The 20,275-nt window shown below is 32.7% G+C and overlaps 1 protein-coding gene across 1 annotated transcript in view; it reads right to left on the bottom strand.

The window, feature by feature from the left end:
- The window catches only part of LOC148310156 (furin-like protease 1), a 518,091-nt gene extending 498,105 nt beyond the window's left edge, over window positions 1–19,986 (bottom strand). The window contains exons 1-2 of the mRNA XM_088259007.1: window positions 19,515–19,986; window positions 9,123–9,891 (exon numbers count right to left, since the gene is read on the bottom strand). Of these exons, the coding sequence (XP_088115133.1) occupies window positions 9,123–9,302 (180 nt within the window). The 5' untranslated portion in view covers window positions 9,303–9,891; window positions 19,515–19,986. The remainder of the gene's footprint in view (window positions 1–9,122; window positions 9,892–19,514) is intronic.
- Window positions 19,987–20,275: the final 289 nt, after the last annotated feature.

The following is a 20,275-nucleotide window of genomic DNA, read 5'->3' as shown; positions in this document are numbered from 1 at the left end:
ATAACACTGCGTTTATATGACGCAGTGCCCTATGCACCATTGGGGTGCGGATAAGGGTTTTATTATTATTATTATTAGAAACTCTTTTATTTGTATGTCAGCCCCGTAAATGCCCAGACTTCAATATTCTTCTTCATCTTTGATGAAAATAATATGAAAAATAAATATCGTTTAGAAAGTGGGTGAAAACAGGCGCCAGTACTTTGACGCCAATTCTTATTTTCGTCAGAAAACTTTATTTTTGTTTATTTATTTAAAAATCCGTACCTACCTACGCTCTTCCGTCAACTTTTCGTTCAAAATAACACTTCATTGATAACGACCGCAACGTCTTTACATTCAAATACTGGAATAATATTTTTACTTAAAAATATTAAATAAACAAACAAACAAAAATCGCCCGAGAAAATGTACGGTCTTTTACATCCAAGTACAGTGGAAGCCGGTTATAATGCGGTTTGCAGACGTTAAATTACCTAACGTCCAAGTGTTTCTGAAATCTAGCTACGGCTTATGCGACGCCGTTTATGATGTCCCTACTCAGGCTTCAACTTTATAAGTTTCATAGCCTATGCCTACTCGTGAGTGGATTTACTCTTTATGTTTAAAGTTACTATAATTTCATGTAATTCATGAGTGAAAATTCTAGGCAAAAACACTCGCTATCTCGCTAGAGGCATGAGTTTATACATTTCATTGATTCTTAAGTTAGCAGTGAAGTTACTTAGGTGTATGATTTTAATTCTAGATTTTACTCAGGTAATGAATTTAGTTTGCAGACGTATGTATCTTGGCCGTCTTATATGATCACCGCGAATAAACGAATTGTCGAGAATTATGATTCCTCTTATCTATAAAGAACAAAATATTTTTTAAATTTCTTCATTATTTGTATATATTTTAATATATAATATAAATGAAAATCATAAAGCTAAAAAATGGTTATCTCTTGTTGTTTTTTTTATCTAAATGATTTTTTTTAGCATAGAATTATTCATGAAAATAAATTTCATTTTTATGGGGCAAAATCTTGTTGTGCCTCTAGCTAGCCATCCAATTGCAAAATTAAAGTTTTTTTTTTTCAATTTTCGGGCGAGTTTCGATAATAAATTAAGTAATTGAAACTTTATAAAATAAAACTAGAACTAAGAACAGTTTTTAACCACTTTTATTTTTGGTACTTTTTTCCGACAGGTTTCGATAAGAACCTGGTCAGCTTCAGGGATGGACATGTTCTAGTTTTATTTTATAAAGTTTTATAAAACGTGCCACAAAGTATCTACATAAACCATTCACGAAAATAATTTAGTAAAAGTTACATTCTTTATTTAGGATCTAATTCGGCTGGATGCCCACCAAAATATAAATTGTCAAGAACTTTAACCTTTATTTCTTTTTAGAACTATTTTAATTTAGCTTGCAGATCTTGTATATGTTTTTTTTACACCAGGAGGTTTAATAAAAATGGCAAGAAAAGACACCGTGGTATAACCGAATGCGTGTTATGAAATACGCGTTACAACCGGCTTCTACTGTATAATAACAAATGAAAGTAGCATTGATGACTTGTGTCAATTTAAAGATTATTCATAATGTACCTACTCAAAGGTAAAAGGTCTTCATTTGATCTTCGACAACGTAAATAGCAAAGGCGTCATATTTTTCGCATCAGATATTGAATAACGTGAATAAGTCATATTTTATCATCGTCAAGTTACCATTCAAAATGCAGCACTGACGCAGAAATCAACACAATGAATAAGAAGTTCATAACGTATTATTTATTTATTTGATTGCACTCTATCCATTGGTCGAATTAGAAGTATATAAATAATATTTCAGGCGTCTCATAGGAGTAAAAAATAAATGCGAATGAACTCTCGCATATGGTCCGAACGAAAAAGCTATTCCTTTCACATAATTATTTTTAAAAATATATTATTTATTGATTCGGTGATCATATGAGCCAGCCAATGCTAAGTCGTAAGTGCTGTGATTTTTCAGACTTAGCTTTTTTATTTTAAATATAAATATTTGTATTCTAATTATACACAAAAATATTTCTTTTTCATAAGCTGCTAAATTTCGTAAACCTGAGCGCGTTATTACTTTCATAGATTACCTCATCGGATCGATGTAGTGTTTTCTTGATCGATAATTACAAAAAAAGTTATTCGTCCCGAGCTTCGGGTATCAGTTCACATATCGCTCACTCCTTTCAAGAACGTCATAAATCAAAAAACTTGATTTCTCAGGAGAACGTTTATAAAGTTTTAAAATATAAAACAATATATCAAAAATAAATATCAAGCCACTTATCGAACTTTTTACTGTGCAACAGATTTTTTTAGGTAAAACCTGTAGGTTTTTTCTCCATTTGAAAATTATTTAGTATATTTACAAAAATAATTAAACAATACCTTTTCTTCAAAATGCAAAAACAACACTTTCTGCCCTGTGGCGGGTAAATATTAAGTTAAAAATATGCCGCTTTTACTGGGATATAGTACATTTTCTGGGCATTTCGAAAACATGCACAACTGAAAATTGACGATTTTTGATTTATGACTTTCTTGAAAGGAGTGAGCGATATGGAATAAAAATTCGTGGTATATAATTTCGTTATAGACGCCACGATAATCTCAAGTCTGAAATAGATGATAGAATACGCCTTTGGATGGAATATAATGTGGTGAAATATTAATTGGTGATGGGGAGACCATCGACCTAATTTTAAAAATTGGCGTTGTACGTTTTATGACCTCATCGACGCCACTTCGACGGTTGAAGAAACGCTCGTCATAAATAAAATACAAAGATCGTTAGAAATTTGTATCGAGACATTTTTCGCTTTTTTTGTATTTGGAGAAATAAAACAAAACATCTATTTTTAAAAGCATCTTTGTTTTGAACTAAAACGTCTGTTAAATCATTCGTGAAAAATGTCGACTAACATTTTTCCGAAAATAATCCGATTCTAAATTTCTGCAAAACAATTTGGATCGCGTTTGTGTTGCTTTTTTAAGTGCATGGGTTCCGAGCGCTGGTAACTTAACTAAAAACTAACTATCACGGCGCTTCTCTGCAGGGGTAGACAGAGAGAATAGAGTGCCACATCAGTCTGTCTTTGCGCACAAACTTCGACTCCCGACTTGACCACTTTCAAGTATTTGAAATACTTGATCATGCCAAGTTTCACTAAGGAAAATTACGATTTTAATTAGATGATGGTGGAATACGGGATTGAAAATTTGCTTTATCTATATATCTGTATCTACTTTTCGTTACTTGGTTCATTTTTTTAAAGTTATCGTAAATCTCAAATATCGCTCACTCCTTTCAACAACTAAAAAAAAACTAGATTTTTCAGGAGATTGTTTTTTAAGTTAAAAATATAATAAAATGTATTAAAAATAAATATCGAGCCAGTTATTGCACTTTTTACAGTGCAACAGATTTTTTTAAGTAAAACCTAAATGTTTTTTCTCCATTTGAAAAACATTTAGTGTATTTAAAAAAAAAATTAAACAATACCTTTTCTTCAAAGTGCAAAAACAACACTTTCTGCCCTGTAGCGGGTAAATATTAAGTGAAAAATATGCCGTATGCTGGGATATTGTACATTCTCTGGGCATTCCGAAAACAGCACAACTGAAATTTGACGATTTTTGATATTTGACGTTGTTGAAAGGAGTGAGCGATATGTATCCATTTTGAATTTAAGTTTTACTTATACCAGGGATAAGTTTTACTTTATTAGGTAAATACCACTATATGACACGTATTTTTTTTAAATATTGTATGTGGAGCTAAGTCTAAATTTTAGAGTTGTGTCCTTGGGACGTTGAAGGGTGAAGAGGGGATAGGAGGTGTTTTTTATACTTATTTATTTATTCATTTATTATATTTTATCAGTGGGAACATAGACAATAGGAGGAAGACTTAAGTCATTGTCGATTATGGGTTTATTATTTTTTCATGAATTTCTATTGTTACATTATCGACATTGATAATATTTATAGATCTGGTTACATTTTACAACGGTATTGGTTCCATTTCTTTATCGATTGCGTCCATTGTATATAAATGTAATCGATTGATCAGAAATGATTGATTATATCGATCCATTAGAATGCAGTGGTGTCCCATTTTATATTACAATTAATGCTCAAACCCCTTGTCATCAGCATTTTCAGGCAGCTAATGATACCGAAGAATAATAACGAATTTATATTTTATACCAAATAGTAATAATAAAACCCTTATATGCACCCCAATGGTGCATAGGGCACTGCTTCATATAAACGCAGTGTTATCTTGATCGTTTACATATGAAGGAAAGGTGATCAGTCCTCCGCTTCAGGTACCAGTCCAGGGTATTATTAAATAAATATTAGAGTGAAAAAATCACTTATATTTATTTGACCCCCCCTGGGAATCGAACCCGGGACATCCAGAACGGTAGCCGAGCGTGCTGACCATTACGCTACGGAGGCGGACAGAAATACCAAATACCAAATAGAAAATACGAAATAGAGGCAAAGTAAAACGTATACTTATATCTACACTGCGAAAATACCGAAATTATCTTTTCACGGTAATTGTAGACTTGAAAACGAAAACTCAAATTTACATACAATGATCGAACCATGAACCATGAACTCGCAAAATACCAATATTTTAACCATATTTTGTACGGTTATAAAAATTTTGTAAGCACGATCATTTATAATAATTACTACGAATGATAACATAGGTTAAACTCCGATTGTATTTCATTTTATATTTTCATTTCAGCTAACTAATTAACCACCATCCGCAGGCGTAGGCAGAGAGAATAGAACGCCATACCACCATTCCTCGCCTCTTCCACATTCATGTATCTCCCCATACATGCCCGCCGATTATTTCTCCTCCTGACCGGCCGCTTACAAGTATTCGACATACCTGATCTTGCCAAGTTTTCCTCGGTCGTCCTCGTAAATTTGTTTTACCGTTCTTTCCTCACTCGTGCGTTTCACGTGTCCAAACCATCTCAACACATCTTTCTTGAATTTATCGATAGTGCTTATCTCAGCCTTGCATTCTTTATTTCTTTTACCATTCGAAATTTGTACTGAATAAAAAAATGGAAATTATACGTGAATAACATTATTAGAAATTTTATAAACCTAAAAGGGTAATTCTATTCCCAGTCCTCTCCTCTTCTTCTTTTCCTATCACTGTCATCTCCTTTTCTCTTTATCCCATTCTTATCTCAAATCTCTTCTTATATATAGACTTACTTTTCCTATGCATAAATGTGAAAAACTGTAATTGGTACTCATGTTTTTTTTTGTATTCTGATTTATCATATATTGAAACTGTTGTTTTTCCTAGTAAAATAAAAAAAAAACAAAACACAAACGTACACAAATATACGTGTACATTCATCCTAGCCTAATGGTTTCCAGGCCTCGTGACAAGTAGCAGTTCTGAAACCTAAAACCTCAACAAAAACTAATGTATTTTGTCGTACGTTTTTGTGTATTTACTATCTACAAAGCCAAAGAAACAACGTCATCCTCAAATCAAAACTGTCGCGTCATGTTTGTTTTGTGTGCACAGAACATCAAAACGTCTTTACTGAGAGACTAAAATATATGGAGAGACGATTTGTGGCAACACTAGATACTGGATACGACAGCAAGGGTAACCAAACCTCAAATACAAGGGAAAAATAAACTTTTAATTTTATAAACTTTATAAAATTAAACAAATTTGTTTTACCTACTTTTGTATTATTAGTACACTTTAACCAGCCGGTTTCGATAAGAACCTTATCATCATCAGGATATATTAAATTCTAAAACATTAAAATACTCATAGTTAATTACATTCCCTTACCAAAAACTTCCACACACTCCGTACACCATATGAAAATATGATTGAAAAAATATTATTTAAAAACTCAAAACTAAATGTGTTATTTTTAATGTGCATTGCGTAGCAAGGTTCTTGTCGAAACCGGTTGGTTCAAGTGTACTTATAATAAAAAAGTGGTTAAAACAAAATTGTTTAATTTTATACAGTTTATAAAATGTGCCACAAAGTAGTATCTGCGAAAAACATTCAGGAAATTTTAGTTTTTTTTTTTTCAAAAATGTTAGTATTATTTGTATATAACCACTCGCCGAGATTTTTATGTCTACCGCTTTCGAGACGTACCCGTCTCTTCGTCAGGACAATCACTACAATGGCATGCAAACAATAAACCCGTCACTACCATAGCACTTTTCACACCCTTACAACTACAAAAAATTTATCACATGCGATTTTGGTCGACCCTATACCAACATGCACTAGGGGTTGCGGAACAAACATGCATTGAGAGCCGAGATCTGACATGCACTAGGGATGTTAGTCATAATACATCGGGTTTATATACTCGTAGGTTGAAAGGAGTGGGCGGGGTTTGAATTGGATATTGACGAATCTTGCTTAACCGATGTTGAATCAAACAATGCACTATAAGGAAAATTTATTTGATTATTAGTTACATGAATATTATTTTTATTGCTTCTGATCTGATAAACATTTTGTGTAGTTGTAAGTGTGTGAATAGTGCTATGGTGGTGACGGGTAGTATTGTTTGCATGCTATTGTAGTGATTGTCCTGACGAAGAGACGGGTACGTATCGAAACCGGTAGACATAAAAATCTCGGTGAGTGGTTATATACTAATATTACTAACATTTTTGTACAAAAATATAAAGTAAAAATGACTAACCACAAAGTAAATGCTTTAAATATTAATAATATTGAGAATATTATAAACTTTTAAGTTTTTACAGTATTTTTTTTAAGTTTTCATGGTCAGACTACAAGATTTCGTGTGTTTAAACCTTTTCTTTTCGTGAAATTTTAAATATTCTTTTCACCTTGACCTTTTCCATTTCTGCGCCGTCTAATGTTATCAGATGAGCAGTTGTACGCTTAAAAATATAACGCGAATAACTGATTCCTAATGAAGATAATTTGTTTAAAAATTACACAAGCATAGCAACAACAACAAAACTTAAATATGCCTCATTTTAAAAATATCAATAACAACAGTTCGCCAGCAAGAATTGCGCGGTTGTCCAAACTTAAAACACAGTAAGGGACATTTTTTTAACGGTACGTTTTTTTGTTGCATTTTTGGACTAAGTAGAATCTACTTAGTCCAAAAATTAAATAAAAAAAGGTACTACAAAAAACATGTCCCGTACATTTCCTTTTGAGTTTGGACAGGCGTTCGGTCATGATCTCTAAAATGTTAATGTATAATTCGGCATTATCTTTGTGGAATGACATGTTTTTTTTTTAATTAAACACTTTTTTAAGATGAAAACACCTGTCAGTGTTTGAAACTGGTCGTGTGAAATGAAATAAAACTCATCAAGTAGTATTATACAAGTGTTTTTTTTTTCAATTTCCGAATTTATGTTTATCATAAACTGAGCAAGGAATAATTGAAAAGATTAGGAAGAGTGTTTTAAGGTGGCATGGACATGTGGAGCGAATAGATGGCGAGAGAATGACTAAGAAAATATATGTGGCGAATGTAAGCGGGAAAACAGAACGAGGGCGGCCGAAAAAGACGTGGCACGATCAGATCAATCAGAACCTAAAATCTGGTGGTGTCAAAAGTCTGCGTAATCGGAGGGCATGAATGACTAGATGTATGGATAATAATAAGAATTAAAAATACTTAATTAAGAAATTTAGCATACCTAAAAAATGCTACATTGTTATTTTAAATCGGTAAAATATATGTTTTTATTTTCAATGGTAAATACACATTTCGCGCACTCCTTTCAAGAACGTCATAATTCAAAAAACTTGATTATTCAGAAAAACGTTTTTAAAGTTTAAAAATATAATACAATGTATTAAAAATAAATATTAACCAATTATTAAACTTTTCCTGCGCAACAGATCTTTTTAGGTAAAACCTGGAGGTTTTTTGTCCATTTGAAAAATATTTACTATATTTAAAAAAATAATTAATCAATGCCTTTTCTTCAAAATGCAAAAACAACACTTTCTGCCCTGTGGCGGGTAAATACTATGTTAAAAATATGCCTCCTTTGCTGGGATATAGTACATTTTCTGGGCATTCCGAAAACAAGCACAAGTAAAAATTGACGATTTTTGATTTATGACGTTGTTGAAAGGAGTGGGCGATTTATAAAATGCTTCGATAAATTGTCAATAGTTTATGTTTTGTCTTGCAAAGTGTTTCGCAATGACGAGGTAAGCTGGTCACCCTACATCCGGCATTACAGCATGTCGTAAAGCATTGTTTGTCTCTCGTATATTTGTTCAAGAAATGGCGATATCGCTTACCCGTTGATTCCTCGTTTATCTGGGACGCGATAAATTTTCGCTCAGATCGCGAAGCTATCATCCGATTAGAGCATTTTTAGAACTATTTGCGCTGAATTCCGACGAAAATCTTTCCTCCATCTTGAATTATCGAAGTTTTAATATTAATTTCCGTTTAGCAAACATTTTCCTTGGTTATTTTAGAATGGTACTATTTTCTAATGGAAATTTCGAACTAATTCATCGCCGGATTAATGCGAGTATTGAAAGTTCTTCTTCTCTTCCATATTTAAAAGATGGGAATATTTTTAAATGGCTTAAGGAATCAGCTGAAACTTTCACAATGTCAAGTGATATTTTCACTCTAACTATTCAATATTACCCTGGACTGTACCTGAAGCGGAGGGCTGATCACCTTTCCTTCATGTGTTGACGATCAAGATAACACTGCGTTTATATGATGCAGTGCCCTATGCACCATTGGGGTGCGGATAAGGGTTTGGAGAAGATTGTGAACGTATCGTCTATATAGTGGTTTTGACTACCGGAGGCAGCAATCCTCATCAGGCTGGCCCAGGAGCGTGTGGAATTTAAGAAAATGGTTGCTAATCTCCAATAGGAGTGACAAGACAAGAAGAAGAAGAAGAAGATCTCATTTTTTTAGTGTTAAAATCATAATGAATTCTAAATAAATACCCCATTGTATAGCCCCTTTTACAGGAATGAAATAACCAATACAGATGCAGAGTTAATCCCAAGTAAATTAATCTCACCTCTCCAAGATTGATGAAACCGTGGTCCGCCGCCAGCTGGTCCGCTACATGTCTGCCGCCCTCCACGTGCACCGCCCACCTGTGCGTGAAGTGACCGTCCTTGTCACGCGACCCCTCCTCGGCGGCCCACACCACCGCGTAAATGGCGCACACCACCACTAAACCGCACTTCCAACGCATGATTCAAACCGGCAATCGAACGATTTGAATCCACAGTCGAACGATTCAAATCGGCACTCGAAAAATTCAAATCGGCGTCGAACGATTCGAATCGACAATAGAACGATTTGAATCCACAGTCGAAAGATTCAAATAGGCACTCGAATGATTCGAATCGACATAGAACGATTTGAATCCGCAGTCGAACGATTCAAATAGGCACTCGCATGATTCAAATCCACGAGCGAATGATTCAAATCAACTATCGAATAATTCGAATCTATAATTGAAAACTTTGTGTTCACTGACGCGTATTTTGGCACAATTTTTTTAAATCACGGCGCTAATGCCCTATTTAACGATAATTTTAAACACATTTTTTTTGATCGCTCAAATATTTAATTATGTAAAATTAATTAGTAATTTTAATAATCTTAACGTTAAATTTAATTAGAGAAATTGATTATTATATTTACAAGAGCTAACTATGTATAGCCGATACATCAACTAGGTTTATTATTAATGTTAATAGTTTGTTTTAGAAATCCCATGTTTGATTGGAAGTTCCCGCGATCCAGTTCTTGGCATTGTCATGACATTCTCGAGAATTCTGAAAGAAGAAAAAAACAGATATCATATTCATTTCATCAATCAATGACGCATCAATATATCACAATAACAGGAGATCATTTATCTTGAATCTGACACCGCATAGCTTGCGTCCTTGTAATATAATAGCATACTAAAAAATCTAACTTAACATCACGCCGCTTCCCCGCAGGGTAGGCAGAGAGAATGGAACGCCACAACAACCTGTCTTTGCGAACAATCTTCGGCTCTTCCACATTTATGCATCTCCTCATACATACCTGCCGAATATTCTGACTCTTGACCAGACCGTTCTGGAGGTCCCAGGTTCGATTCCCAGAGGAGGTCATAGTGATTTTTTCACTTATTTTCAATATTTATTCAATATTATCCTGGACCAGTACCTGAAGCAGAGGGCTGATCACCTTACCTTTATGTGTTAACGATCAAGATAACACTGCGTTTATATGATGCAGTGCCCTTTGCACCATTGGGGTGCGGATAAGAATTTGAATGAATAAATGAACGACCTGACCACGTCTAAGTATTTGAAATACTTGATAGTGCCAAGTTTTCCTCAGCGTTTCGCTGCTTCTATTACCAAACACATTTGCCTCATAAATTTGTTTTACTACTCTTTCAATACTCATTCGATTCACATGGCCAAACCATCAAAACATTTTTTTTTTTTATCAATAATGCTTTTAGCCTTGCATTCTTTCCTTATACCACCATTCGAACATCCTTCATATAACGTGATACTAAATGATAAAAAAATATTTTAATCACATGGCATTTACATTTTAAATTAACATTTAACACACGGGAAATCCCACCGATGATATATATACATTACGACACTTATTTGATAAATTGTTTTTTGTTACTTGTCTCCAGTCGAGGATGACGTGGCCGAGAGACTCGATCTATTTAGTTTCTACCTACCTCCATTATCGATTTATAGATGGCTCCTTTATTCTTAACTGCGTTATTTAATGGCTTTGTCGATAATGGAAGCAGGTTATAGAGATTTATCGCCTAATAATCGAAGTTTCATTGACCAAATGTGGTATTGTTGATTTTGTTTAATTTGTTCTTGTGGTTGTCATATAGGATGTTATTAGTATTGAAGGATTTTTTCCCCTGTGATGTGTTTACATCTGCGTAGGCAATTAAAAAAAATACAAGTTAAGCAAGAGGTACATGTAGGCGTCTGGCCACGCCATTTGGTGTTGTCAGGTTGACAACACTGAATTATACTGCTACTACCAAGTTGGCAACCCGAGCGGATTCAACAAAAGCTGCCAACCGGAGCGAGCCAGCGAGAATCGCCTGCTATCGCTTGGGTGCTAAAAGACGTATATTTTAGCTTCATATTTAATTTAAAGTTCAATAATCAATTAGATAAATTATAATAAGTTAATATCAAATCGTAATCAAAGTGTAAGAATTTATTCAATAAACAAACTGTAAGTACGCATTTCTTTTAAATCTCCTATTCTGGCATTCCGTCACCAAAACGCACAGGGTCTACCAAATACACATACCGAAAATGATGCGGAATGCATCGAAACACGTTTCACAATACATTTTAGGAAATAATGGTATTTAGTAAGTAAAACTTTAATTAAAAATGGATAATAAATAGATATTTAACATCTTAAAATAAATTGTATGGCTTTTTTACATGTTTATTGAAAAAATATACATATGTATATCATTCATAAGTAGGTTTAAACAATAAATAATGAGTGTAAGTCCCTCTCCAACCACAAAAGCTTAGTTTCTTTTTTGGAGAGGCGCAGCTAGTAGTAAGACATGTCAAAAAAGAAAAGTCTAACAAATAAATTAAATTGTGATATTTTTTGTAACTACATATATTAACACACTAAGGATTTCTATCGAGATATCAATAAAAATCTGAATTCTTTTTAATTTTGCTTATTTACGCATTACGGACGGGAAAGGTATTCCTACCCATTCGGTCCATTGATGCTTAAAAATGGGAAGGGTATTTTTACCTTCTGCGCTGGCCTCATTTCAAAGTCAAAAAAGAAGGAATTATTTAATGTTTTTATATGAATATTATGTACCAATTTCTTTGTTAAGGTTTAAACTATATGAACACAATTATCAAATCTCATCGCCAGCATGTGTTAAATAAATTATAAAAAAATATGTAGAAAAGTGTTCCGGGTAGCATTTTGATCATTTACTAGTACCCTTAAATGATTGACCTACAGTAATAATTAGTGTTATTCAAATTAAAATTAAATAAACACGCCATCTAGCATAAAATTTCAGAGGGAATATTCAGTAGTTTTATTTACCCCAATTTCTTCGCCAAAGAAAAATATCAGAAATTATCTGGCAGCCATTTTATGACACACGATAAATTAGAGAGAAATAGAACTGTGCATGAGAATACATTTGAATTAAATGATGAATGCGGTAATAAAAATCATTTATCGAATGTTAATGACGGGAGGAGTAAAATAATCGTAAAAGAGTTCGTTCATAAAAAAAATAAAAGAAAAAAATTCAGCAGTAAACGGTTTACGTGGTAATAGAAAGTGATATTTTAGTTAAAAATTTTCGACGGATTCTCGGGGAAAAATGGCAACCCTTATCTGGCTTAGTTCTCAATCTCTTAGATTTTTTCGTATATTTTTCCAGTACACAATACATAATAAATTGTTCGTTTTATATATTTCGTCCTATACTTCTTAAAATGATTAACACGCCCCTCTCAACCCACATCCTGCCCACCCTTTAGTTTAGGGGTCACCCCTATGTTGTTGACCTATAGGAAATAAAGTTATTTCTTCATTTTCCTCGTAATAGGTAGTGAGTTAGTATTGTGTTTTTATATAATTTATATGTATACTACAGTATATTGTTCGTGTTGGCGTTCACCAGGAAGAAAGTCGTCATTTCAGTATTATCAGCGTTTACTATTTTATTTTATTTTTTCACATCTCATCAAAGATGGAGCAGAATATGGATGTCTGGGCATTTACGGGGCTGACGACCGTCATAGGCTGGTTTAAGTGATCACTTTACACACGTGTAACATTCACCAATTCTACCCATAATTGACAACCACGCTACTCAAATTCTTGGAAGTTCATATTCTTCCATATTCTACTTCATGTTGAGATGTCAAAAAATAATATGAAAAAATAACTCCTTGGAGATAATCCAGATTTGTGAACAAGTATTCAAGTTCATTAATGATCCATTTTAAAAACCAAATTCAGTAAAGACCTCTTTTAAAGAAATCGTTACTTACAACATTTTGAGTGCGTCCAAATCAGGATTTTCCTTGTTCTTAAAAATCTGGGATTATCAGAGTTTCCTGTCTAAGGATTTATTCTGAAATTTTTGACATCTCAACATAAATGGAGAAGAATATGGAAGTCTGGGTATTCACAGGACTTACGACCAGTCCAGCCTATGACAGCCTATGTCCGAAGAAAATAAACAGAATTTTGTTCGTGTTTTGTATTGTACATTTATATCTAAATACAGCGTTCACATTTTCAAAAAAAGTTTTATGATTTATTTTAAAATTATTTTTGAACAATCACATCAGCCACATCATCATAACTCGTGAATGGTGTAAATAAATATGTCGGGTTGTGGTCCCGTGTCGCGGACTCTTAAGTCAGAGTTTCTCGGTTCGAAACCACTTTACCACAATTTGATACCTAATAATGTGCCGCTTAGGCTCACAGAAATAGTATGAAATTGAAATATTTGTGTAAATAATAAAAATACAAATATTTCTCTTTTAAAAAAATAAATAAAATAAGGTTAAATCATAGCGTGGAATGTTTTTGTAACGTTTTCATATCTATGTTTTAAGTTAGTAAGTACCTACCTTCCGATTAAACATGCGATTCTGTGTTTATGACAGATAAATTCAGACATGCTAATCTATGGTGAATATTGGTCGATTTGCAGAATCGAAACGTGTCTGAATAATTAAGGTATGCTAACTCAGCTTTTGGCTACATTGAACCAATACATATCAAAGGAAATCTCCAGAATAATTTGCATTATTTTCAAATTGAAAATATAGATGGTAGGATTGGTTATCTTGGTATTAACGCTTTTGATAAAACGCATGCTTAATTGTTTTTTATACCGCCAAAAATAACTTTTAAAAATAGCAAATAGCAAAAACAAAAAAATCAATAACTCCCTTTTCTAATCAAAATAATATAAATATGTACTTATTAAAAATAATATTGGATATTTATAATAATAATATCGTAGTCATACAGGAGAAAGTAACCAAGTGCATTTTTTTATAAAAACGTGATCATTGACTATTTGATATCTTACTAGCTTAATATTGCCCTGAAAAAAAAACCCAAATGATTTTAAACTTAGAAGTATAATATATTGACTTGTTAAAAATGAATAACTGCATAGATGTTCATTTTCTTGCCAGTTAAAAGTGACTTAAATGGCCCTCCTGAACATTTTACGTTTTGTTAGTTGGTCACTTTCTCCTGTACGACTACGATATATGGAATTAATAAATACATATATGAGCTTAACTTCAAAAATTAAAATAAAATGTTTTGGTAAATTAATTTTACTGAAAAATAGATTTGAACAATATTTTGAGTGCGTTTTGATAGGTGAAGAAGAATATTGAAGTATGTGTATTTAAAGGGCTTACGACCTGTAATAGACTGGTTTACATCTATGTTGAGATATCAATAAGTAATTATACATACTTCAAAACAATTCATATCGAATTTTCTTTTTTTTAACTTAAAATAATTTTAAACTATTTTTCCTTGTATTTATGTTGTCCGCCTCCGTAGTGTGAATCAAGAACAATGTTTCAAAATTGGTTCATATATAAAGAACATATAATTTAGTTCGCCTCCGTAGTGTTATGGTCAGCACGCTCGGCTACCGTTCTGGAGGTCCCGGGTTCGATTCCCAAGGGGGGTAAAATAAATATAAGTGATTTTTTCACTGTAATATTTATTCAATATTACCATGGACTGGTACCTGAAGCGGAGGGCTGATCACCTTTCCTTCATGTGTAAACGATCAAGATAACACTGCGTTAGTATGACACAGTGCCCTATGCACCATTGGGGTGCGGATAAGGGTTTTATTATTATTATTTATGTTAATCATTGAATAACGTGTTAATTACGTATATATGGGAATACCATTATTATTTTATGCAAGGCTAACTCTGCAAACAACCTACCGTGCATCCGATAATTATTATGCATTATGAATTATGATATAATTTCGTTGGACACACCACCACTTGGCACAGTTGAGTAAACCCAGACTGCTAAACTGCCGGTATGGTTCGATTTACACTAGGTTTTGCATTACAGTAAACCCCCATATAAAGTTGAGATAGGTTCAGCGTTATCGGGGGGAACGTTATAAGGGGTTATTTTTTTAATTTATTTTTACATTTTAACCAACGGACTAACTGGTTTATACGGGGGACCACTGTTATAGGAAAAAAACTGATGCAATAAGAGTGTACGTTATATAGGGGTTAACTGTATTTTCAATTACTAATGGACATAAGATCACCTAAAGAATTATCATTTTATTTATTGTTTCGGCATTAACATTGTGGTAAGACATGTTACAATGATTAAAGAAAACATTTTTTTTATGCCACTTGAGTTTCATCAAAGACTACTAGTTTCGGAAGCTAAACTAGTGGTCTTTAATAAAACCCAAGTGGTATAAAAACAAGTGTTTTCTTTAATCATTGTAAAGAATTTTCATTGTGTCAAAAATCAAACGCTTGGCTATTCAAATACTTTATAAAACTAACATAACACTGCGCCGCTTTCAGCAAGGCTAGGCAGAGAGGATAGAACGCCACACCGCTCTGTCTTTGCAAAAATTTTCGCCTCTTCTACATTAATGCACATCCTCATACCTATCCGCCGATAATTCCGACTCCTGACCTATCCATTTTTAAGTTCTTGAAATACTTGATCATGCCAAGTTTTCCTAGGTCTTCTTCTGCTTTTATTACCAATCACATTCGTCCCATAAATTTGTTTTTAACTATCCTTTCTTCACTCATTCGATTCACATACCTAAACCATATCAATACACCTTTCTTAATATTTTCGATACTGCTTATCTCAGTCTAACATTCTTTCCTTATATTACCATTCAAACATCTATCATACGACTCATGACCTATCCACTTTTGAGCACTTGATTATACAAAATTTTCCTCGGTCTTCTTCTATCTGCATTTGACCAATATATTATGTTGATATCATTCGCGACTCATTCGTTCCATGCGACTAAACAATCTCAACACGCTTTTTCGTTTCAATACATTTGAATTATTTCGAGAAAAAAACGCATAGAAAACCTAAAATCTAAATATTTATTTATTGATTTGGCGTTTAATTTGTAGAACTCCATTTTAATTTATGTTTTAATTTTTAAATCAAACGCAGATTTTTTTTTAGTCTATTAAGTTGTATTTTGCTTTATTTTTAACAAATAAGAAATTAATCACATTTAAAAAAACACAAAAAATTCATCTTCTTCTTCTTCTTCTGACCCTTATCCGCACCCAATGGTGCATAGGGCATTACATCGTATTGACGTAGTGTTATTTTGATAAATAATAACTTGAAGGCAAGGTGATCAAACCTGCGCTTCAAGCACCAGTCCAGGGTAATATTAAATAAATATTAGTGTGTAAAATCACAAATATTTAGTATCACCCCCCCCCCCCTGGGAATCGAACCCGGGGCCTCCATCACGGTAGCTAAACACGCTAACCATTACACCACGGAGGCGAACAAAATTAATACAAAAAAATAAAACTTAAACATAAAGTCGTATCCACAAAATTATTACTATTACACGTTATTTGGTATAATAGTAATTTTGCGGATACGACTTTATTCACGGGGCGTATATCCGCATACATTTACGAGTAAAACCGCTGTATCTAGTAGGTACATTTTTTAGTAATTTAATCCAGGGTCGGGTTTAGACTCGAATTAAACTAATGCGGTGACGTAATCTTGTGGCGTTTCGTGATAATTTTCTTGGCAAATGCAACCCTCTCGGGTCCCTCCATTTGTTTGAGTCGAGTAATGATAACCCCGGAATGTGCCTGACCGCCTGGAGGAGAGTGGGGAGTCAGGAATAACAAAACAGGATAAAATAACTCATAAAAGATTTGTAATTACGCGGCAAGACAGCGTAATGGCGGTGACCCTAAAAAGGACCATCGCTCGGGCGCTTAGGATAGACCCAAAAAGGACGTCTACATTTTTTGGTGTAATTATTATAATGGAAACAGAACATTCTGACCGTTTTGTTTGTCTAAATTTTAGATAAACGGTTAGAATGTTCTGTTGAATGTTCTTGAATATATTTTGTACATTAAATACCTAACAAAATTTAACTTCGAGTCCACTTTTAAAAATATTCCTTTTGTTATTCATTTATCTTCTTGGTCTCTTTCATAATTTTTAATTTTATACAAATCGCTCACTCCTTTCAAGAACGTCATAAAATCAAAAATCGACAATTTTCAGTAGTGCATGTTTTCGAAATGTCCAGAAAATGTACTACATCCCAGCAAAAGCGGCATATTTTTAACTCAATATTTACCCGCTACAGGGCAGAAAATGTCGTTTTTGCATTTTGAAGAAAAGGTATTGTTTAATTATTTTTTTAAATATACTAAATATTTTTCAAATGGAGAAAAAAACCTTCAGGTTTTACCTAAAAAGATGTGTTGTACAGTAAAACGTTCAATAAGTGGCTTGATATTTATTTTTAATATATTGTGTTATATTTTTAAACTTTAAAAACGTTCTCCTGAAAAATCAAGTTTTTTCATTTATGACGTTCTTGAAAGGAGTGAGCGAAATGTCGAATCGTTATAATTTCATTTTAATGACCTGATGATGGAATGATTTTCCGAAACCAGTAGTCACGAACAATTGTAAGACGCCCAGTTTGGAGTGAAAAACCTGTATTTGTGTACTAAATCTGCATTTTTTTTCAAATATTTTTGCTCAATATACCAGATACTTTCACAAAACATTCTTGTTGGATATTTTATCAATTTTATATTTTTTGTTAGGTACTTATTTTTTTTTTAACTCGTGCCGATAAGAAAATATTGAATTGAACGTCGCGACAGTCGCTTTATTATCGACACTTTCTCCTCGAATTTTTAACAGTGTTGATACAAGTCTTGTCTCATGACTTATGACATTGTCCTCATTCAAAAATGACGTCATTCTAGTTATATCACTTTTAAACTCAATCTTTTGACACTTTCCTAATGTGTAAAGCCACGTAGCCGTAACTCAAGTTGCGGCTGTTTGGCGTGACACGGCTTCAAGCATTCTTATAACTGGCCTATATCGTATACAATCACACAATTTTCCTTTACCGAGATATTCATTATCCAAGTAGCCTCAAAATTGTATTTGATACATAGTTTGACATTTCACGTTAACTTTAAACTCTTTTATCTCAAAACTACTGTTTTTAACTTGCGGCTATTTGCCTTTGCACATTAGTTTTGTATCAGTTTTGCGATTGCATTTGTTTTTATTACACATTAAATACATACGTACTTGCAATGTTAGGACTTAATCGTAATTTTATATATTTTTTTTAAATTTTTAGACTTGGCGTTTAATTTGAAGAACTCTATTTAAATTTACATATTCGTTTGAAAATGCCATAACGAGGTGAAATAATTGTCACAATTTTTTTAATGTGTTTTTTTTAACAATAAAATACAATTTAGTAGGCTCAAAATGTGAGAGTTTAATTTTAACGTTTAATATATGTATAATATTTTTTATCGTTTTATTTTAGTAACTCTTGTTAATTCATAAATATAAAAATAAAATAGCAAAAATTATCACGGAATATATGTAGTTAATATTTTTGAATGTATAAAAATGTATATGCGAGCAGGCAAATTATGATATTATAATTTATTTTTTTTCAGTTATGAAAACTTTTCGATGGCGACCATATTTTTCCCATTCGGTGTCAAAAGTCTACGTAATCGGAGGGCATGTATGACTAAATGTATGAGTGTGAAGGAAGCGAGGAGAGTATTTCAGGACAGAAGAGTGTGGCGTTCCATTCTCTCTGCCTACCTCTGCGGTGAAACGGCGTGAAGATAGTGGTAGTATATGTATATATGTATATATGTATATATGTATTTATATATATATATATATATATATATATATATATATATATATATATATATATATATATATATATATATATATATATATATATATATATATATATATATATATACAATATATATATATATATATATATATATATATATATATATATATATATATATACAATATATATATATATATATATATATATATATATATATATATATATATATATATATATATAATATATATATATATATATATATATATATATTTAAATTTTAATGGTCCTATTTATTTATGCCCACTGTATAAATAAAACAGAAAAAAAGTTAAATAACTATTTAGCCATGTATTTTAAAGTTTGCTTACGGTTAAAAAATAAATGCAAGATGAAAAGTTTACTGCAAATGCAGCACCCACATCGACATACCTTTTAGCGCAATGAAGTTGGTATTTTATCCAAACAACTTGACAATCCGCGAATACCTCTGGACAGGTGTAAACACGAAAAAAAACACACAATAACAAAGCGCCTACCTACTTTTAAAGTTTATAAACTGACGTCACAAATAAAAAAACATTTCATCTCCGCCCTGAAATGAATAAAAATAACAGTTAAGACAGATTTCTATCTCAAATCTCAGTCAAACATCAACACGAATCTTCACAAATCCGGTATCCGCCACAATTTTTGTACCGCCTGCTTTTCAGCGCGTGAAACGACATTCAATTTTGGAACTATTTTGACACTCGGCGTAACGGTAATTATTCTGTTTGCCGCTGGAAACGTGAATTTTTAACCGAATTTTGTCCGAAATGTACACACTTACACACGTGTTTCGACCGGCCGCAAAAATACCACGCACGACACGTCCAGCCCCGGCTGCATTTAGAGCCGCACTGACTGACGGAGGCTGCCAGCAAAAACATTACGGTACGTTGGACCAGACGCGCAATATATTTTGATTTGAATTTTTTTCACATATTTGTGAAACCGAAATTTCGGACAGAAAAATCATATTTCCATATACGTAAAACATGTGTTGTTTCTTTCTCATGTTATTATCGTAATAAAATTATTATTTCGTAGCGGTGAAACATGATTCAACAACTTAATTAAATATTTGATAATAATAATAATTTGTACATCGCCATTTTCGTAAATAACTACCTCAAGGGCGCTTGATAGTA

Source organism: Brachycentrus maculatus, unplaced genomic scaffold (genome assembly GCF_059751285.1).
Source record: "Brachycentrus maculatus isolate JH-2025_06_01 unplaced genomic scaffold, ASM5975128v1 h1tg000105l, whole genome shotgun sequence".
Classification (NCBI taxonomy): Eukaryota; Metazoa; Arthropoda; class Insecta; order Trichoptera; family Brachycentridae; genus Brachycentrus; species Brachycentrus maculatus.
Note: the sequence above shows the minus strand (reverse complement) of the source record. Positions and strands in the feature narration are given on the sequence as shown.